The following is a 21132-nucleotide window of genomic DNA, read 5'->3' on the forward strand; positions in this document are numbered from 1 at the left end:
AATTTGGGGAATGGGGACAGGGAGGGACAGAGGGACAGGGAGGGACAGAGGGACACGGGGAGGGACAGAGGGACAGGGAGGGACAGAGGGACACGGAAAACACGGACGGGGGAATTTGGGGAGGATTCGGGAATTTTTTTTGGGGGAATAATTTGGGGAATTTGGGGGCAGGAGGGGACAAAGGGACAGGAGGGGGCGGGGGAATTTTGGGGATAAATTTGGGAATGATTTGGGAATTTTGGGGATAAATTTGGGAATAAATTGGGAAAAATTGGGAGTAAATATGGGAATAAATGGGGATAATTTTGGGGATAAATTTGGGAATAAATTTGGGAATAAATTAGGATAATACTGGGATAATTTGGGAATAAATTTGGAATAATTCTGGGATAAATTTGGAATAATTCTGGGATAATTTGGGAATAATTTGGGAATAATTTGGGAATAATTTGGGAATAATTTGAAAATTTGGGACAATTGGAGATAATTTTGGAGTTTGGGGATAATTTGGGACAAATCGGAAAAAAATGTGGGAAAAAAATGGGATAATTTCGGAAAAAATTGAGATAATTCGGGAATACAGGAAAACTTGGAATAATTTGGGATAATTTGGGGAAAATGTGGGATTTTGGGGACAAATTCCCCAGCGGGGGTCCCCAAAGGGGAGGACGGGACCCCAAAAATGTCGCCAAAACCGTACAGGAAGTGACGTCACCCAATAGCGAGACCACGCCCACCTCACTGAGGCGATAACCAATGAGGAGCCTCGGCCACGCCCACAAGGGGCGGGGCCAGAGGGAAGATGGCGGCGCCCGTGAAGGACCGGGAGGCGCTGCAGAGGCTGAACTTCCTGTTCCAGGTGGGATTTGGGGGAAATTTTGGGGATTTTGGGGAATTTTGGAGGAAATTTTGGGGGTTCCCGAGGCTGGGGAGGGGCCTGTGCCCCAAAAACCCCCAAATTCCTCCAAAAATCCCAAACCCCCCTCGAAACTCCCCAAAAATCCCCAAATCCCCCCCTAAACCCCCTCAAAACTCCCCCAAAAATCCCCAAAATCTTTCGAAATCCCCCCAAAACCCATCAAAAACTCCCCAAAATCCCCCAAAATCCGCTCGAAAAATCCCCACAACCGCCCTCAAAACCTCTCAAAAAACCCTCCCAAAACCCCTAAAAAATCCCTCAAAAACTCATCAAAAACGCCCCAAAATCCCTCAAAACTTCCCCGAAAATCTCTCCCAAAGCCCCGAATTCTCCGATTTTTCCCAAAATCCCCGTTTTTTACCCCAATTTCCCCCCTCCCAGGCCTCCCATTGGTCGCTCCCGGTGTCGCCGGCCCTGTCGCGGTTCCCGCTGCAGCTGCCCCAAAAACCACCCAAAAAACCGCCCAAAACCCCCCAAAAACCACCCAAAACCCACGCAAAATCTCCCTCAAAATCCCAGAAAATCACCAAAATCCCCCAAAATCCTCAAAAAATCCACCAAAAATCCCCAAAACCGCTCGAAAAATCCCCAAAACCCCCCTCAAATCCCCTCAAAAATCCCCACAACCGCCCTCAAAACCCCTCAAGAAAAACCCTCAAAAATCCCTCAAAATCCCTCAAAAACGCCCAAAATCGCCCAAAACTTCCCCGAAAACGTCTCCCAAAGCCCCGAATTCCCCGATTTTTCCCCAAATCCCCGTTTTTTACCCCCAACTTCCCCCCCCCCAGGCCGCCCATTGGTCGCTCCCGGTATCGCCGGCCCTGTCGCGGTTCCCGCTGCAGCTGCCCCAAAAACCACCCAAAAAACCACCCAAAAACCACCCAAAATCTCCCTCAAATTTCCTATAAAAACACCAAAACTCCCTAAAATCCCTCAAAATCCTCAAAAAATCCACCAAAAATCCCCAAAACCGCTCGAAAAATCCCCAAAACCCCCCTCAAAACCCCTCAAGAAACCCCCTAAAAATCCCTCAAAAATCCCCCCAAAACCCATAAAAAATCCCTCAAAAACGCCCAGAATCCCTCAAAACTCCCCCAAAACGTCTCCCAAAGCCCCGAATTCCCCGATTTTTCCCAAAATCCCCGTTTTTTACCCCAATTTCCCCCCCAGGCCGCCCATTGGTCTCTCCCGGTGTCCCCGGCCCTGTCGCGGTTCCCGCTGCAGCTGCCACAAAACCGCCCCAAAAACCACCCAAAACCACCCAAAATCTCCCTCAAATTTCCTATAAAAACACCAAAACTCCCTAAAATCCCTCAAAATCCTCAAAAAATCCACCAAAAATCCCCAAAACCGCTCGAAAAATCCCCAAAACCCCCCTCAAAACCCCTCAAAAATCCCCAAACCCCCCCTCAAAACCCCTCAAGAAACCCCCTAAAAATCCCTCAAAAATCCCCCCAAAACCCATAAAAAATCCCTCAAAAACGCCCCAAAATCCCTCAAAACTCCCTCAAAACGTCTCCCGAACCCCCGAATTCCCCGATTTTTCCCAAAATCCCCGTTTTTTACCCCAATTTCCCCCCCTCCCAGGCCGCCCATTGGTCTCTCCCGGTGTCGCCGGCCCTGTCGCGGTTCCTGCTGCAACTGCCCCAAAACCCACCCAAAAACCCCCCAAAACCCACCCAAAAACTACCAAAACCCACCCAAAATCTCCCTCAAAATCCCTAAAAAACCACCAAAACTCCCTAAAATCCCTCAAAATCCTCAAAAAATCCACCAAAAATCCCCAAAACCTCTCGAAAAATCCCCCAAACCCCCCTCAAATCCCCTCAAAAATCCCCACAACCGCCCTCAAAACCCCTCAAGAAAAATCCTCAAAAATCCCTCAAAAATCCTTAAAAAACGCCCCAAAACGCCCCAAAACTCCCCCAAAACATCTCCCAAGCCCCGAATTCCCCGATTTTTCCCAAAATCCCCGTTTTTTACCCCAATTTCCCCCCCTCCCAGGCCGCCCATTGGTCTCTCCCGGTGTCGCCGGCCCTGTCGCGGTTCCTGCTCCGCACCCAGCGGGCGGCGGCGCAGCGCCTCGTGCTCCGCATGTGAGGATTTGGGGCAAATTCCGCCGATTTTGGGCAAATTCGGGGCTTTTGGGGCTTTTGGGGGGTTTGGGAGGGGTTGGGGGGAAAAATTTGAGGGGTTTGAGGGGGGGTTTTGGGGTTTTTTGGGGGATTTTTGAGAGGTTTCGTGGTGGGGTTTGAGGGGGTTTTGGGTGATTTTGTGTGGAATTTGGGTTATTTTGGGTGATTTTGGATGATTTTGTGTTGTTTTGTGTTGATTTTGGGTTATTTTGGGATATATTGTGTTGAATTTTGGTTATTTTGGGTTATTTTGGGTTGATTTTGGGTTATTTTGGGTAATTTTGTGTTGATTTTGGGTTATTTTGGGTTGTGTTGATTTTGGGTTAATTTGACTTATTTTGTGTTGATTTTAGGTTATTTTTTCTTGATTTTGGGTTATTTTGGGTCATTTTGTGTTGATTTTTGGTTACTTTGGGTAATTTTGGGTTATTTTGTGTTGATTTTGGGTTGATTTTGGGTCATTTTGGGTCATTTTTGGTCCATTTTCAGGTCCCTTCGGTCTGGGTTATTTTGTCTTGATTTCGTGTTGATTTTGGGTCATTTTGTGTTGATTTTGGGTCATTTTGGTCCTTTTTGGTTCATTTTCAAGGCCCCCTCCATCAAGCGCCACCTCTGGGTTATTTTGGGTCATTTCATGTTGATTTTGTGTTGATTTTTGATTATTTTGGGTGATTTTTGGCCATTTTTGTTCATTTTTCAGGGCTCCCTCCATCAAGCGCCACCTCTGGGTTATTTTGTGTTGATTTCGTGTTGATTTTGGGTCATTTTGTGTTGATTTTGGGTCATTTTTGGCCATTTTTGGTTCATTTCCAGGGCCCCCTCAGTCTGGGTTATTTTGTGTTGATTTTGTGTTGATTTTGGCTCATTTTGGGTCATTTTTGGCCATTTTTGGTTCATTTTTCAAGGCCCCCTCCATCAAGCGCCGCCTCTGGGTTATTCTGTGTTGATTTTTGATTATTTTGGGTCATTTTTGGCCATTTTTGGTTCATTTTTCAGGGCCCCCTCCATCAAGCGCCGCCTCTGCCGCCGCTGCCTGCTCCCTGCAGGCGCCGGGGGACGGGAGCCGGGTCCGGCTCCGAGGTGAAATTTGGGGCAAATTTGGGCCATTTTGGGCATTTCCGAGCAATTTGGGATTTTTAGGGATTTTTCTGGCAAATTTTGGGGGGAATTTTGGGGATTTTTGGGGGAATATTTGGGGAATTTTGGGGGAATTTTTTGGGATTTTTGGGGCTGTTATTGGGGGAATTTAGGGGATTGGATTTGGGGATTTTTGGGGGAATATTTGGGGATTTTTGGGGGAATTTTTTGGGGATTTTTGGGGAAATTTTTTTTGGATTTTTGGGGAAATTTTTGGGGATTTTTGGGTTGTTCTTGGGGGAATTTGAGAGAGTGGATTTGGGGATTTTTGGGGGATTTTTGGGGGGAATTTTGGGGATTTTTAGGGGAATTTTTGGGCAGTTATTGGGGGAATTTGGGGGATTGGATTTGGGGATTTTTGGGGGAATATTTGGGGATTTTTGGGGGGAATTTGGGGATTTTTGGGGGGAATTTTGGGGATTTTTGGACAGTTATTGGGGGAATTTGGGGGGAGTGGATTTGGGGATTTTTGGGGGAATTTTGGGGGGATTTTTGGGGAAATTGTTTTTGGATTTTTGGGGAAATTTTTGGGGATTTTTGGGCTGTTATTGGGGGAATTTAGGGAGAGTGGATTTGGGGATTTTTGGGGGGATTTGGGGGGAATTTGGGGAAATTTTGGGGGATTTTTGGGGGAATTTTTTTTGGGATTTTTGGGCTGTTATTGGGGAAATTTGTGGAGGAATTTTTGGGCGTGATTTTGGGGGGTTTTGGGATATTTTGAGAGGGATTTTGGGGGATTTTTTTGGGGGGAATTTGGGGGCATTTTGAGGAAATTCGGGATTTTTTGGGGGGGATTTTGAGGAGTTTTGGGGGGATTTAGGGGAATTTTGGGGCTTTTTGGGGGGGATTTTGGGGACATTTTGGGATTTTTGGGGGGGATTTTTGAGGGGGATTTTGGGGATTTTTGAGGGGAATTTTGGGGAATTTTCGGGTGATTTTTTATTATTTTTGAGGGGATTTCAGGGTGGATTTTGGGAAGATTTTGGGGAATTTTGGGTTTTTTTTTGGGGGGACATTATTGAAGCATTTGGGGCGTGTCCATCGCTGACCACGCCCCCTGCCCCGCCCCCAGGGCGTGGCCAGCCCCGCCTCCTCCAGCGCTGCCTCAGCTGCGGCCTCAGGAGGCGCCTCCTGTGCCCCCCTGAGCCACGCCCACTCCGGCCACGCCCACATCGGCCACGCCCACTCGGCCAGGACACGCCCACCGGTCCGTGGGGGCGGGGTGTGGATGGGGAAGGGGCGGGGCCAAGTGTAAACTATGAGGATGTGGGCGTGGTTTGATGGAGGGGGAGGGAAGGGCCAAATATGGTAAAAGTGGGTGTGGTCACGTCCTTATGAGGGGATGTGGGCGTGGCTAAACCAAATAAGGGAATGTGGGTGGGGCTAGACCAAATAAGGGGGTGTGGGCGGGGTAAACCCAAACAAGGAAATGTGGGCGGGGCTAAACCCAAATAAGGGAGTGTGGGCGGGACTAAACACAAATAAAGAAAGTGTGGGCGGGGCTAAATACAAATAATGGAATGTGCGTGGGGCAAATTCCAAATAAGGGAACAGGGGCGGGGCTAAATCCAAATAAGGTGTTGTGGGCGGGGCTAAACCAAATAAGGGAATGTGGGTGGGGCTAAATGCAAATAAGGAATTGTGGGAGTGGCTAAACCCAAATAAGGGAACGTGGGTGTGGCTAAATCCAAACAAGGCATTGTGGGCGGGGTAAAACCAAATAAGGGAATGTGGGTGGGGCTAAACACAAATAAGGGAATATGGGTGGGGCTAAACCAATTAAGGCAATGTGGGCGTGGCTACTTTGGATGAACCCAAATCCATATAAGGAAAAGGGCGTGGCCTAACGATGACTTTACTCCCCAGGCCCCGCCCCCGCGCTCTGATTGGCCGCCGCCGCGCCCGCCCCATCCAATCAGCTCTGCAGAAATAAACCCTTTATTCCATACTTGGCCGTATGCAAATCCGCGCGCTCCCATTGGCTGCTCTCCCGGGAAGGGGGCGTGGCTCAGCACTCGTCCTCTCCCAGCAGCGCGAAGGGGTTGGGGGCGGGGCTGGGAGGGGGCGTGGCCTGCTCGGACTCCTCCCCCTCGTCGTCCTCGGAGCTGGAGGCGGGGCCGGGCGGGGGATGGGCGCTGGCCCCGCCCCCTGTCATGGCCGCCATGGCCGCGGTGTCGGGGTGGAGCTCCCAGTGCTCTGGGGGAGGGGCAGGGGGCGGGGTCAGAGGGGGCGGGGCCAAAAGGGGGCGGGGCCAGCCCAGGGGAGGGACCCAAACCCCCCCAAAAAAACGGAGCCAAAATTCCCCAAATTCACCCCAAAATCCCAAAATTTGGGGCCCAAATCCCCAATTTTGGGTCCTAAATCCTCAATTTTGGGGTTTTTTGGGTGCACTCTGCACAAAGTGCCCCAAACCTCCCAATTTTGGGGCGTTTTGGGTGCCAAAAGTGCCCCAAATTCCCCCCAAATCACCCCAAAATCCCCCCAAAATTCCCCTGATTTTGGGTCCTAAAATCCCCAATTTTGGACATTTTTAGGTCCCAAATCCCCAATTCTGGATATTTTTAGGCCCAAAATCCCAGATTTTGGGGTTTATTGGGTCCCAAATCCCCCAAAAATCCCCCAATTCTCCCCCAAAACTGCCCCAAATGCCCCCAGAACTGCCCTAAATCCCCAATTTTGGATATTTTTGGGGTCCCAAATCCCCAATTTTGGACATTTTTAGCTCCCAAATCCCCAATTTTGGATATTTTGGGGTCCCAAATCCCCAATTTTGGGTATTTTTGGGTATTTTTTGGATATTTTTGGTACGTTTTTCCAATGAATACCCCAGGGGTCTCATGCAGAGCCTGATCCTGCCCTCAGGAGCCCCAAATCCCTCCAGAACTGCCCCAAATCCCCGATTTTTGATATTTTTTTATATTTTTGTGTATTTTAAAATATTTTTGGATATTTTTGGATTTTTTGGGGTATTTTTGATACCTTTTTCCAATTAATACCCCAGGGTCTCAAGCAGAGCCTGATCCTGCCCTCAGGAGCCCCAGAACTGCCCCAAATCCACCCAGAACTGCCCTAAAACTGCCCCAAATCCCCAATTTTTGATATTTTTAGATATTTTTGGATTTTTTTTTTAAGATTTTTGGATATTTTTGTATATTTTTGGGTATTTTAGGATATTTTTGGTACCTTTTTGCAGTGAATACCCCGGGGGTCTCAGGCAGAGGCGGATCCTGCCCTCAGCCGCCATCCTCAGGAGCCCCAAATGCCCCCAGAACTGCCCCAAAACTGCCCCAAATCCCTGATTTTTTATTTTTTTGGATATTTTTTGGATATTTTGGGTATTTTTGGTACCTTTTTGCAATGAATACCCTGGTGGTCTCAGGCAGAGGCGGATCCTGCCCTCGGCCGCCATCCTCAGGAGCCCATTGGCCGCCCTGGCCACGTCGTTCCGAGCCGCCCGCGCTGTTTTGTAGCCTCTCTGCTCTGCCCAGGCTGGGGGGGAAAAAAACCACACAAAAATGGTCAGAAATGGCAGGGGAAATACCCCAAAAATCAACTTAAAGTAGTGGGGGAAACAGCCCAAAAATCACCTTAAAATAGTGGAGGAAATAGCCCAAAAATCACCTTAAAATAGTGGAGGAAATACCGCAAAAATCACCCTAAAATAGCAGAGGAAACACCTCAAAAATAATCCCAAAAACTGTCAGAAAATGGGAGGGGAAACAGCCCAAAAATCACCTTAAAATAACAAAGGAAATACCCCAAAAATCACCCTAAAATAGCAGAGAAAACACCCCAAAAATGGTGATAAAATAGCAGGGGAAATATCCTAAAAAGGTTACAAAATGACAGAGGAATCATCCCAAAAATACCCCCAAAATTGTCACAAAGTAGCAGAAGAAATACCCCAAAAATACCCCAAAATTGTCACAAAATGAGAGGGGAAACAGCCCAAAAATCACCTTAAAATAGTGGAGAAAATAGCCCAAAAATACCCCAAAAACTGTCGCAAAATGGCAGGGGAAACACCCCAAAAATCACCTTAAAATAGCAAAGGAAACACCTCAAAAATCACCCTAAAATAGCAGAGAAAACACCCAAAAATGGTGATAAAATAGCAAGGGAAATATCCTAAAAAGGTCACAAAATGACAGGGGAATCATCCCAAAAATCATCTTAAAATAGCAAAGGAATTACCCCAAAAATACCCCAAAAATGTCCCAAAATTACAGGAGAAACATCCCCAAAAATACCCAAAAAATAGCAGGAGAAATATCCTAAAAATACCCCAAAAATGTCAGAAAATTACAGGAGGAACATCCCAAAAATCCCCCCAAAAAAAACCCAAAAATAGCAGGGGAAAATATCCTAAAAATCACCCCCAAAACGCCACAAAATTACAGAAGAAAGATCCCAAAAATACCCCAAAAATACCAGGAGAAATATCCTAAAAATCACCCCCAAAATGTCCCAAAATTATAGAAGATCCCAAAAATCCCCCAAAAAAACCCCAAAAATAGCAAGGGAAATATCCCAAAAACACCCCAAAAAAACCCCAAAAATAGCAATGGAAATATCCTAAAAACCACCCCAAAAAAAGTCCCAAAACAGCAGCGAAAACCTCACAAAAATCACCCAAAACCACCCAAAACCCCTCCCCTCTGAAATGCCCGGAAAAGCCGCAAAAATTGCCCCAAATTGCATCAAAATCCCCCAAAATATTCCGGGGTCCTGGAAGGTTCCAGAAGGTCCTGGAAGGTTCCTCAAACCCCAGAACATTCCAGGGTCCTGGAAGGTTCCACAAAGTCCTGGAAGGACCTGGAAGGTTCCAGAAGGTTCCTCAAACCCCGGAACATTCTGGGGTTCTGGAAGGTCCCAGAGGGTCCCTCAAACCCCAGAACATTCCGGGGTTCCAGAAGGTTCCAGAAGGTCCTGGAAGGTTCCAGAATGTCTCTCAAACCCCAGAATGTTCCGGGATCCTGGAAGGTTCCAGAAGGTCCTGGAAGGTCCCTCAAACCCCAGAACATTCCTGGATTCTGGAAGGTTCCAAAAGGTCTTGGAAGGTCCTGGAAGGTTCCTCAAACCCCAGAACGTTCCGAGGTCCTGGAAGGTTCCAGAAAGTCCTGGAAGGTTCCAGAAGGTCCCAGAAGGTTCCAGAAAGTCCCGGAAGGTCCCAGAAGGTCCCAGAAGGTTCCTCAAACCCCAGAACATTCTGGGGTTCTGGAAGGTCCCGGAAGATCCCTCAAACCCAAGAACATTCCGAGGGCCTAGAAAGTTCCAGAAGGTTCCTCAAACCCCGGAACATTCCTGGATTCTGGAAGGTTCCAGAAGGTCTTGGAAGGTTCTGGAAGGTTCCTCAAACCCCAGAACGTTCTGAGGTCCTGGAAGGTTCCAGAAGGTCCCGGAAGGTTCCAGAAGGTCCCGGAAGGTTCCTCAAACCCCAGAACATTCTGGGGTTCTGGAAGGTCCCGGAAGATCCCTCAAACCCAAGAACATTCCGAGGGCCTAGAAAGTTCCAGAAGGTCCCGGAAGGTTCCGGAAGGTTCCTCAAACCCCAGAACATTCCGAGGTCCTGGAAGGTTCCAGAAGGTCCTGGAAGGTTCCAGAAGGTTCTTCAAACCCCAGAACATTCCAAGGTCCTGGAAGGTTCTGGAAGGTTCCAGAAGGTTCCTCAAACCCCGGAACATTCTGGGGTTCTGGAAGGTTCCAGAAGGTCCTGGAAGGTCCCTCAAACCCCAGAACATTCCAAGGTCCTGGAAAGTTCCAGAAGGTTCCAGAAAGTCCTGGAAAGTTCCAGAAAGTCTTGGAAGGTTCTGGAGGGTTCCAGAAGGTCCTGGAAGGTCCCAGAAGGTTCCGGAAGGTTCCCCACCTTCGCAGAGCTCCCAGGCCGTCCAGCCGGGGCCGTTTGGGGGGCGCAGCTGCAGCAGCGGGGGCAGGGCCAGGCGGGACCCCAAAAACCCCACGGCGGAATAGGGGTCCTGGAGCTGGGCTATGGGGTACACCCCTGCCAGGACCTGTAATACAAAATGGGGTGAAATAATGGGGTACAGCCCTGCCAGGACCTAAAACAGGAGAGAGACAATGGGGTACAGCCCTGAGAAACCCCAAAAACCCCAAAAATCCCCCAAAAATCTCATGGTGGAATAGGGGTCCTGGAGCTGGGCTATGGGGTACACCCCTGCCAGGACCTAAAACAGGAGAGAGACAATGGGGTACAGCCCTGGGAAACCCCAAAAACCCCAAAAATCCCCCAAAAATCCCACGGTGGAATAGGGGTCCTGGAGCTGGGCTATGGGGTACACCCCTGCCAGGACCTGTGAGAGGAGAAAACAATGGGGTGAAATAATGGGGTACAGCCCTGGGAAACCCCAAAAACCCCAAAAATCCCCCAAAAATCCCATGGTGGAATAGGGGTCCTGGAGCTGGGCTATGGGGTACAGCCCTGCCAGGACCTAAAACAGGAGAGAGACAATGGGGTACAGCCCTGGGAAACCCCAAAAACCCCAAAAATCCCCCAAAAACCCCACGGCGGAATAGGGGTCCTGGAGCTGGGCTATGGGGTACACCCCTGCCAGGACCTGTGAAAGAAAATAATGGGGTGAAATAATGGGGTACAGCCCTGCCAGGACCTGGGAAACCCCAAAATCCCCAAAACCCCCATGGTGGAATAGGGGTCCTGGAGCTGGGCTATGGGGTACAGCCCTGCCAGGACCTGTGGGAGGAGAAAATAATGGGGTGAAATAATGGGGTACAGCCCTGCCAGGACCTGTGAGAGGAAACACAATGGGGTACAGCCCTGGGAAACCCCAAAAACCCCAAAAATCCCCCAAAAATCCCATGGTGGAATAGGGGTCCTGGAGCTGGGCTATGGGGTACACCCCTGCCAGGACCTGTGAGAGGAGAAAATAATGGGTTAAAATAATGGGGTACAGCCCTGCCAGGACCTGGGGGTGTTGGGGGTCCCACCTGGTGGGGTCGGGATGGGTTAGGGTCACACCTGAGGGGGTTCAGGTCACACCTGGAGGGGTTTGGGTCTCATGGGGCAGGGGTTGGTCACACCTGAGGGGGTTCAGGTCTCACCTGATGGGGTTGGGTCACACCTGGCAGGGTCAGGATGGGTTTGGGGTCACACCTGACCAGGTTGGGGTCACACCTGATGGGGTTCAGGTCTCACCTGATGGGGTTGGGTCACACCTGGCAGGGTCAGGGTGGGTTTGGGTCACACCTCGAAGGGTTTGGGTCACACCTGAGGGGGTTCAGGTCTCACCTGGCAGGGTCAGGATGGGTTTGGGGTCACACCTGGAGGGGTTTGGGTCACACCTGGCGGGGTCAGGATGGGTTTTAGGCTCTCACCTGCAGCTCAGGTGGGGCCCAGGAGGGGAACACGAGGCCGGGGCGGGGTTCAGGTCACACCTGGCAGGGTTGGGGTCACACCTGAGGGGGTTCAGGTCACACCTGGTGGGGTTTGGGTCTCATGGGGCGGGGTTGGGGTCACACCTGAGGGAGTTCAGGTCACACCTGAGGGGGTTCAGGTCTCACCTGATGGGTTTGGGGTCACGCCTGAGGGGGTTCAGGTCTCACCTGCAGCTCAGGTGGGGCCCGGGAGGGGAAGACGAGGCCGGGGCGGGGTTGGGGTCACACCTGGAGGGGTTTGGGTCACACCTGGCAGGGTCAGGATGGGTTTGGGGTCACACCTGGCAGGTTTGGGGTCACACCTGAGGGGGTTCAGGTCTCACCTGGTGGGGTTGGGGTCACACCTGGAGGGGTTTGGGTCACACCTGGCAGGGCTGGGTCACACCTGATGGGGTTTAGGTCACACCTGATGGGGTTGGGGTCACACCTGGCAGGGTCAGGATGGGTTTGGGTCACACCTCGAAGGGTTTGGGTCACACCTGAGGGGGTTCAGGTCTGACCTGGCAGGGTCAGGATGGGTTTGGGTCACACCTGGAGGGGTTTGGGTCACACCTGGCAGGGCTGGGTCACACCTGATGGGGTTTAGGTCACACCTGATGGGGTTGGGGTCACACCTGGCAGGGTCAGGATGGGTTTGGGGTCACACCTGGCAGGTTTGGGGTCACACCTGAGGGGGTTCAGGTCTCACCTGGCAGGGTCAGGATGGGTTTGGGGTCACACCTGAGGGGGTTCAGGTCTCACCTGATGGGTTTGGGGTCACACCTGAGGGGGTTTGGGGTCACACCTGAGGGGGTTCAGGTCTCACCTGATGGGTTTGGGGTCACACCTGAGGGGGTTCAGGTCTCACCTGCAGCTCAGGTGGGGCCCGGGAGGGGAAGACGAGGCCGGGGCAGTCGCAGAGCCGCACCTGGGCCGTCAGGAAATGGGTCTGGAAGTAGCGGGTGCGGCCGGGGGCCCGGGACACGCCCACGGCGCTGCGGCCCAGCACCGCGTTCAGCACCGAGGATTTGCCTGCGTTGGGCAGCCCTGGGCGGGGCCAGAGCGAGCGCCGTGAGCCACGCCCACACGGGCCACGCCCACGGGGAGATACAGCCCCATAAACCACGCCCACGGGGAGATACAGCCCCATAAACCACGCCCACAGTGAGATACAGCTGCATAAATCACACCCACAGGGAGATACAGCCCCATAGACCACGCCCACAGGGAGATACAGCCAATAAACCACACCCACAGGGAGATACACCCACATAAACCACACCCACAGGGAGATACAGCCAATAAACCACACCTACATAAACCACGCCCACAGGGAGATAAAGCCACATAAACCACACCCACATAAACCACGCCCACAGGGAGATACAGCCCCAATAACCACACCCACAGGGAGATACAGCCAATAAACCACACCCACAGGGAGATACACCCACATAAACCACACCCACATAAACCACACCCACATAAACCACAGCCACAGTGAGACACGCCCACATAAACCACACCCACAGGGAGCCACGCCCACATAAACCATGCCCACAGGGTGATACAGCCAATAAACCACACCCACACTGAGACACGCCCACATAAACCACACCCACAGGGAGACCTGCCCACCAGAGTACACCCAGTGACCACACCCACACCCCAATAACCACACCCACATTGACCACACGCACTAGCCACACCCACCCAATTGACCACACCCACAGTGACCACACCCACTGAGTGCAGATAATTACCCATCCAATGACCACACCCACATTGACCACACCCATAACGACCACACCTCCAGTGGCCACTCCCACTGACCACACCCAACCCCCACCCCAAAGACCACTCCCCCACAGACCCCGCCCCCTTGGCCCCGCCCCCTGACCCACCCACGCAGCCCAGGGTCAGCACGCCGTGCCGGTAGCGCTCCCACTGCCGGGGCAGGGCCACGCCCCCAGGCCCCGCCCCTTCCTCCTCCTCCTCCTCCTCTTCATCCCCCACCGGGGGCTCCTCCTCCTCCTCATCCTCATCATCCTCGGGGTGCTGCTCCGCCCGCTCCAGCCGCGCCCGCCAGCTGCTGAGGTCAACTGGGACAGAGAACGGGGGATACTGGGGGGACTGGGGGGGACTGGGAGGGGATTGGGGGGGACTGGGAGGGGATTGGGGGGGACTGGGAGGGGATTGGGGGGGACTGGGGGGGACTGGGAGGGGATTGGGGGATACTGGGGGATACTGGGATGGACTGGGGGGCACTGGGAGGGACTGGGGGGACTGGGAAGGACTGGAATTAACTGGGAATGGCTGGGAGGGGACTGGGGGGCACTGGGGGATACTGGGGGGCACTGGGAGGGACTGGGGGGCACTGGGGACACAGGGATCCCCCCCCTCCCAGGGTCCCCCTTAGTGTCACCCCCACCCGTCACAAAGCTAAGCAGGGTCCGCCCCGGGCAGGGCCTGGATGGGTGACCCCAACCCCAATTCAACCCTGAGACCCCCCAGGGACCCCTCCCCATGGACCCAAACCCCCCAAAAACCCCCCAGGACCCCCTCAAACACCCCCAAATCACCCCAGGACCCCCCAAACCCCCCCAGGCCCCTCCCCACGCACCCGCCCCCCCCACGATCTCCTCGCAGGCCTCCAGCAGCAGCCGGGGTCCCACGGCGCGGCCCCAGCGCCCCCCCCTCTTCTTCTGCCTCTTCTGCAGCCCTGGGGAGCCCAAAAACAGCAAATGTCACCCCAAAAATACAGAATGTCACCCCAAAAACACAGAATGTCACCCCAAAAACAGCCCTGGGGACCCCAGAAACAGCCAGGATCACCCCAAAAACCAGCCCAAGGTCACCGCAAATCCTCTCAATGCCACCCCAAACCCCACAAATCCCCCTCCAAAGTCACCCCAAAACCCCCCAAATTAACCCCCAAATCCCCCCAATATCAACCCCAAAACCTCCCAAATTCACCCCAAAACCCCTAAAATCTCCCAAAATTCCCCCAGTATCAACCCCAAATCCCCCCAAATTCACCCCAAACGGGTACCAGGGCCAGGGGGGGGTCCGGGGTTGGTGCTGAACGGGACCACCCGGGCGGGTCCATACCGGGCCCTCAGGTGGTGGCTCCCAAATTCACCCCAAATTCACCCAAAAACCTCCTAAAAACCCCCCAAATCACCCCAAAACCACCCCAAATCCCCCAAATTCACCCCAAAACCCCCCAAATTCACCCCAAATCGGGTACCAGGGCCGGGGGGGGATCCAGGGTTGGTGCTGAATGGGACCACCCGGGTGGGGCCATGTGGGGCCCTCAGGTGGTGGCTCCCAAATTCACCCCAAAACTCCCCAAATTCACCCCAAACTCCTTTAGGGTGTTACCAGGGCCGGGGGAGGGTCCGGGGTTGGTGCTGAACGGGACCACCCTGGCAGGGCCATACCGGGCCCTCAGGAGGTGGCTCCCAAATTCACCCCAAAACCCCCAATATCGACCCCAAAACCCCCCAAATTCACCCCAAAACCCCCCAAATCCCCCCCAATCATTTACCAGGGCCAGGGGGGGGTCCGGGGTTGGTGCTGAACGGGACCACCCTGGCAGGGCCATACCGGGCCCTCAGGTGGTGGCTCCCAAATTCACCCCCAAATTCACCCAAAACCCCCCCCAAATCCCCTCAAATTCACCCCAAAACCCCCCAAATTCACCCCAAATCCCCCCCAATCATTTACCAGGGCCAGGGGGGGGTCCAGGGTTGGTGCTGAACGGGACCACCCGGGCGGGGCCATACCGGGCCCTCAGGTGGTGGCTCCAGGCCACGGCCACCGAGGGCGGGGCCAGGTCCACCTTGTTGAGGATGAGGATGAGGCCCTTGGCCAGGGCCTGCGTGACGTGGGCACAGAGGGACGGGGGCACGCCCAGGGCCTGGGGGGACACAAAGGGACAGTCAGGGACAATCAGGGACAGTCAGGGACAGGGACACAAAGGGGACACAAAGGGACAGTCAGGGATGGGGGAGACACAAAGGGGACACAAAGGGACAGTCAGGGAACGGGGGGACACAAAGGGACAGTCAGGGATGGGGGGACACAAAGGGGACACAAAGGGGACAGGGGGGACACAAAGGGACACTCAGGGACAGTCAGGGATGGGGGCACACAGGGGACAGGGGGCACACAGGGACGGGGGCACGCCCAGGGCCTGGGGGGACACAAAGGGACAGTCAGGGACAAGGGGACACAGGGGACAGGGGGCACACAGGGATGGGGGCACACCCAGGGCCTGGGGGGACAAAGGGACAGTCAGGGATGGGGGGACAGAAAGGGGACAGGGGGACAGTCAGGGCCTGGGGACACAAAGGGGACAATCAGGGGACAGTCAGGGATGGGGACACACAAGGACGGGGCCACGCCCAGGGCCTGGGGGGACAAAGGGGACACAAAGGGACAGTCAGGGATGGGGGGACACAAAGGGGACACTCAGGGCCTGGGGACAAAGGGGACAATCAGGGATGGGGGGATATCCAGGGGGACAGGGGGCACACAGGGACGGGGGCACGCCCAGGGCCTGGGGGGACAAAGGGGACAGTCAGGGACACTCAGGGACAGGGGGGACACAAAGGGGACAGTCAGGGACACAAAGGGCACACCCAGGGCCTGGGGGGACACAAAGGGGGACAGGGGGACACAAAGGGACAGGGGGCACACAGGGACGGGGGGGGACACAAAGGGGACAATCAGGGAGAGTCAGGGACAGTCAGGGATGGGGGGACACAAAGGGACAGGGGGACACAAAGGGGACATTCAGGGAACAATCAGGGACACACAGGTGACACAGGTGACAATGAGGTGACCCAGGTGACACACAGGTGACCCAGGTGACACCCAGGTGACAATGAGGTGACCCAGGTGACACAGGTGACACCCGGGTGACAATGAGATGACCCAGGTGACACAGGTGTCCCCCAGGTGTCCCCAGGGTCACTCACCGGGTGCCGTGCGTCGGCGATCAGCAGCACGATGTCCGACATCTCCAGCACGCGCCACAGCTGCCGCCACGTCTGGGGACAGCGCGGGGACAGCGCTGGGGCAGCGGCTCCCGGGGACCCAAAAATGTCCCCAAATCCCCCCTTAACACCCCCAAAAATGTCCCCAAATCCCCTTTAACACCCCAAAAATGTCCCCAAACACCCCCAAAAAATGTCCCCAAATCGCCCCTTAACTGCCCCAAAAATGTCCCCAAACCCCGTTAACCCCCCAAAAAATGTCCCCAAACCCCTCCTTAACCCCCCCAAAATGTCCCCAATGTCCCCAGAGCCCCAATAATGTCCCCAAATCCCCCTTAACCCCCCAAAAATGTCCCCAATCCCCTCCAAAATGTCCCCAATGTCCCCAAATCCCCTTAACCTCCCTTCCCATGTCCCCCTCCCTGTCCCCAATGTCCCCAAACCCCCCCTTAACCCCCACAGTGTCCCCAATGTCCCCAAACATGTCCCCAAATCCCTCCTTAACCCCCCCAAAATGTCCCCAAAGACCCCGAAAATGTCCCCAAATCCCCCTTAACCCCCCCAAAAATGTCCCCAAACCCCTCCTTAACCCCCCCAAAATGTCCCCAATGTCCCCAGAGCCCCCAATAATGTCCCCAAATCCCCCTTAACCCCCCAAAAATGTCCCCAATCCCCTCCAAAATGTCCCCAATGTCCCCAAATCCCCTTAACCTCCCTTCCCATGTCCCCCTCCCTGTCCCCAATGTCCCCAAATCCCCTCTTAATCCACCCAAAAATGTCCCCAAACCCCCCTTAACCCCCCCATCCATGTCCCCCTCCCTGTCCCCAACGTCCCCAAGACCCCCTTAACCCCCCCAAAATGTCCCCAAACCCCTCCAATGTCCCCAAACTCCCCCATTCTGTCCCCAAACCCCCCCTAACCCAGCTTTTGTCACCTCCAGGTTGTGCTCGAAGGGCGCCAGGCCCCGCCTGTCCCCGGTGCTGTCCCCGGGGGTGTCCCCGGTGTCCCCCAGCGCCCTCAGGAAGTCCCCAAACGCCGCCTCCTCCCGCGCCCGCAGCTCCTCGGGGCTCATCCCGAAGCTCCAGGGCGGGCGCCGGGGGAAATCCAGGCCTGGGGACACAAAGGGGGGGACAGGGGGGGGACAGGGGGGTCACCCTGGGGTGGGGGCACCTCCTGGGGGCACTTTGTCCCTTCCTGGGGTCACTTTGATCCTGGTAGGGGGCACTTTGTCCCTTCAGGGGTCACTTTGTGCCCCCCAATGGCCACTCCCCCCTCCCAGTGGCCACTCCCCCTTCCCATTAGCCCCTCCCCATTAGCCCCACCCCATTTCCATTAGCCCTGCCCCATTCCCAGTGCCCCCTCCCCATTCCCCATTCCCATTGGCCCCTCCCCATTCCCATTGGCCCCGCCCCATTCCCATTAGCCCCTCCCCATTCTCAGTGGCCCCTCCCCTTTCCCATTACCCCCTCCCCATTCCCATTGGCCCCTCCCCTTTTCCATTACCCCCTCCCCTTTCCCATTAGCCCCTCCCCTTTCCCAGTGACCCCTCCCCATTCCCATTGGCCCCTCCCCACTCCCATTAGCCCCGCTCCATTCCCAGTGACCCCTCCCCATTCCCATTAGCCCCTCCCCACTCCCATTAGCCCCACTCCATTCCCACTGGCCCCACCCCATTCCCATTGGCCCTGCCCCCTCACCAGGCCCATAGACGCTGTCGGGGTCCAGCTCCAGGGCGCTCTCGGGCAGCAGCTCCAGCAGCTCCTCCTGGGCCCGGCGCCGGCTCCGCTCCAGGGCCTCGGCCCGGGGCCCCCCCAGCTGCAGCCGGAACCTGGGGGGGGAACGGGGGGGGTCACCAGGCTGGAACCCCCACATGGGGTCCCCCACCCACGGCTGGACCCCGCTCTGGGCCCGGACACCCAGGATCCGGGCCGGGTTTTGCCGTAAACCTGGGTTCCACGGGAAATCCGGGCCAGGTTTTCCCTCCAGCCTGGGTTCCAGTGAAATCCAGGCCAGGTTTTCCCTCCAGCCTGGGTTCCAGTGAAATCCAGGCCAGGTTTTCCCTCCAGCCTGGGTTCCGGGTGGAATCCAGCCCAGGTTTTGCCTTAAACCTTGATTCCCAGTGAAATCCAGGCCGGGTTTTGCTTTAAACCTTGGTTCCAGGTGAAACACAGGCTAGGTTTTCCCTCCAGCCTGGGTTCCAGTGAAATCCAGGCCAGGTTTTCCCTCCCATTAATTCCCAGCCCAAATCCAGTCCAGGTTTCCCCCAATCCCAATTTCACTTTAAATCCAATCCAGGCGGTTTCCCATTCCCAGCCCAAATCCACTCCAGGTTTCCCCTCCCGTTAATCCCCATCCAAAATCCAGTCCTGACTCTTTCCTATTCCCAATCCCAGTCCAAATCCAGTCCGGGCTTTCCCTCATTTTAATTCCCATCCAAAATCCGGTCCAAGTTTTCTCCTATTCCCAATTCCAGCCTAAATCTGGTCCAGGCTCTTTCTCCTATTAATCCCCACCCCAAATCCAGTCCGGGTTTTCCCTCAGGTTTATTCCCATCCCAAATCCAGTCGGGATTTCCGTCCCATTAATCCCCATCCCAAATCCAATCCGGGCTTTCTCTCATTTTAACTGCCAGCCCAAATCCAGTCCAGGCTTTCCCTCCCATTAATCCCCAGCCCAAATCCAGTCCAGGCTTTCCTTTAGGTTAATTCCCAACCCAAATCCAGTCCGAGTTTTCCCTCCCGTTAATTCCCAACCCAAACCCAGTCCGTGCTTTTCCTCCTGTTAATTCCCACCTCAAATCCAGTCCAGGCTTTCCTTTAGGTTAATTCCCAACCCAAATCCAGTCCGTGCTTTCCCTCCCGTTAATCCCCATCCCAATCCCGTTATTTTCCCCCCTCACCTGCCGGGGTCGTGGCGCCGGGGGGGTTCTGAGGGGGGGTCTCCGGGGGGGCCATCGCCGCCCCGTTCGCGGCTCCCGCTGCGGCTGCCAGGGCCCGAGGCCGGCCCGGCCGGGGCATCTGAGGCCACCAGGGTGAGGGCTCAGGGGGTCCCGGGCCCCTTCCCGGGGCTCTTTCCCCTCATAATCCTAAGGTCCCAGCCTCCATTCCCAGGGGTCCTTTCCCTCTCTCCCGGGGCTCCCAGCCTCCATTCCCGGGGGTCTTTCCCCTCATAAACCGGGGCCCCCAGCCCCCATCCCCGGGGGTCTTTCCCCTCATGATCCGAAGGTTCCAGCCCCCATTTCCGGGGGCCTTTCCCCTCATAAACCGGAGATCCCAGCCTCCATTCCCGGGGGTCCGTCCCTATCTCCCGGCGCCCCCAGCCCCCATCCCCGGGGGTCTTTCCCCCCTCTCTCAGCGCCCCCATCCCCGGGGGTCCCTCTCCCCCCATCCCGAGGGTCCCGACCCCCTCTCCCGGAGCCCCCAGCCCCTCCCTCACCGCCCCGTTTCCGCTCCCGCCGGTCCCGGAGCTGTTGCTTTTTCCGCTTGGCGCTGAACGGCACCTTGCGGGGCATGACGGGAGCGCACGTGACGGGGCGGGGCCGCGCTCCGCCAATAGGCGTAAAGGGGCGGGAGACACGCTGAGGGGAGGAGCCAATAGGCCGGCGAATCGCCTCGGGCCTGCTGCGTGATTGACAGGTCGGCCGACTAATAGCAGCGCAGCGCACCCGGCAGGGCGGGATCAGCCAATAGGAGAACGCGTTACCTCAGTATAGGCGGGACAAAAAAGCGCTAGCCAATAGCGAAAGAAGCGCGTGGGCGGTGGGCGGGGTTTGAGGAGGAGCGGACCAATGGGAAGCGGCGTCGCGGCCCGGAAGCAGCTCTGGACGGCGGTGGCGGCGCATGCGCAGTGCGCGGTGCCCGGCCATGCCGAAGGGAGCGCGGCAGGCGGGGGCCAAGCAGGAGGAATGGAAGGGGGGGGGAGGAGGAGGGTGAGACCCCCGGGAGGGGACCCCGAAATTGGGGGAGACCCCCGGGGAATGGGGGGAGGATGAGGGTGAGACCCCCGGGATGGGACCCTGGGACTGGGGGGAGAGCCCCGGGATGGGACCCCGGGATTGGAGGGGATGGGGACCCCAGAAATGGCGGGAAGAGGGTGGGACCCCCGTGAGGGGACCCCGGGACTGAGGGTGGAACCCCGGGAACGGAACCCCCGGGATTGAGGGGAGACCCCCAGGAAGGGACCCCAAAACTGGGGGGGGGGGGGGAATGAGGGTGAGACCCCATGAGGGGACCCCAAAATTGTGAGGGAAGAGAGATCCCCGTGAGGGAACCCCGGGATTTTGGGGAGACCCCCGGGGCTGGAACCCTCAGGATTTTGTGCCCATTTCTTTTTTCCCCCATTTTTTCACCCCCAAACCCATCGATTTTTGGGGGAACCCCCCCCTCGACCAACCCCCAAATTTGGGGAGGGGCCTCCCCCCAAACTTTTGGATTTTGGGGCGCCCCCAGACCCATTTAACCCCTCCCTCCCCAGAGCAACCGGTCAAGAAGGGCAAGAAGGACCGGAAGGGCAAGAAATCGTGAGTGACCCCCTGACCTTTGACCTCTG

General features: G+C 55.5%; 2 protein-coding genes and 1 long non-coding RNA gene across 5 annotated transcripts; 1 reads left to right on the top strand and 2 right to left on the bottom strand.

Moving 5' to 3' along the window:
- The first annotated feature begins 226 nt into the window (after positions 1 to 226).
- RPP21 (ribonuclease P/MRP subunit p21) lies at positions 227 to 6139 on the top strand. 3 transcript variants are annotated; one of them, XM_071421266.1, is made up of 5 exons: positions 253 to 859; positions 2924 to 3015; positions 4051 to 4134; positions 5264 to 5376; positions 6051 to 6139. In XM_071421266.1, the coding sequence occupies exons 1-4, from the start codon at positions 803 to 805 to the stop codon at positions 5334 to 5336; spliced, it is 306 nt and encodes a 101-aa protein (XP_071277367.1). In that variant the 5' UTR covers positions 253 to 802; the 3' UTR covers positions 5337 to 5376; positions 6051 to 6139. The 3 variants fall into 3 exon arrangements, 2 of the variants coding, with proteins under 2 accessions (XP_071277368.1, XP_071277367.1); XR_011678333.1 differs by having other exon boundaries at positions 259 to 859; positions 5264 to 5398; positions 6058 to 6139; XM_071421267.1 differs by lacking the exon at positions 5264 to 5376 and having other exon boundaries at positions 227 to 859; positions 6058 to 6139.
- GNL1 (G protein nucleolar 1 (putative)) lies at positions 5084 to 20141 on the bottom strand. Its single transcript, XM_071421210.1, has 13 exons — positions 20020 to 20141; positions 19484 to 19601; positions 18282 to 18412; positions 17519 to 17694; positions 16566 to 16637; positions 15310 to 15502; positions 14204 to 14302; positions 13485 to 13682; positions 12449 to 12627; positions 10058 to 10202; positions 7540 to 7680; positions 6051 to 6387; positions 5084 to 5376 (listed from the first exon to the last, which is right to left on the bottom strand). Exons 1-12 carry the CDS (start codon positions 20093 to 20095, stop codon positions 6200 to 6202), a joined length of 1716 nt encoding a protein of 571 aa, XP_071277311.1. The 5' UTR covers positions 20096 to 20141; the 3' UTR covers positions 5084 to 5376; positions 6051 to 6199.
- Positions 11013 to 12426, bottom strand: LOC139587210 (uncharacterized). The gene is made up of 3 exons (XR_011678334.1): positions 12029 to 12426; positions 11770 to 11966; positions 11013 to 11078 (listed from the first exon to the last, which is right to left on the bottom strand). It is a non-coding gene; the product is annotated as an uncharacterized lncRNA (long non-coding RNA).
- Positions 20142 to 21132: the final 991 nt, after the last annotated feature.

Source organism: Agelaius tricolor, unplaced genomic scaffold (genome assembly GCF_023055355.1).
Source record: "Agelaius tricolor isolate 1412-34295 unplaced genomic scaffold, bAgeTri1.0.p SCAF_200, whole genome shotgun sequence".
Lineage (NCBI taxonomy): Eukaryota > Metazoa > Chordata > Aves > Passeriformes > Icteridae > Agelaius > Agelaius tricolor.

Bases quoted from the DNA above. Each gene is read 5' to 3' on its own strand.
- GNL1 (XM_071421210.1), bottom strand. From the start codon at position 20,095: ATGCCCCGCAAGGTGCCGTTCAGCGCCAAGCGGAAAAAGCAACAGCTC. The intron at 10,203-12,448 runs GTGAGACCTGAA...TTTGTATTACAG, and splicing joins GGGCCCCACCTGAGCTGCAG to GTCCTGGCAGGGGTGTACCC. The intron at 6,388-7,539 runs GTACCAAAAATA...CCCCTCCCCCAG, and splicing joins AGGGTATTCATTGCAAAAAG to AGCACTGGGAGCTCCACCCC.
- RPP21 (XM_071421266.1), top strand. From the start codon at position 803: ATGGCGGCGCCCGTGAAGGACCGGGAGGCGCTGCAGAGGCTGAACTTC. The intron at 860-2,923 runs GTGGGATTTGGG...CCCCCCTCCCAG, and splicing joins GGCTGAACTTCCTGTTCCAG to GCCGCCCATTGGTCTCTCCC. The intron at 4,135-5,263 runs GTGAAATTTGGG...CCCCGCCCCCAG, and splicing joins GAGCCGGGTCCGGCTCCGAG to GGCGTGGCCAGCCCCGCCTC.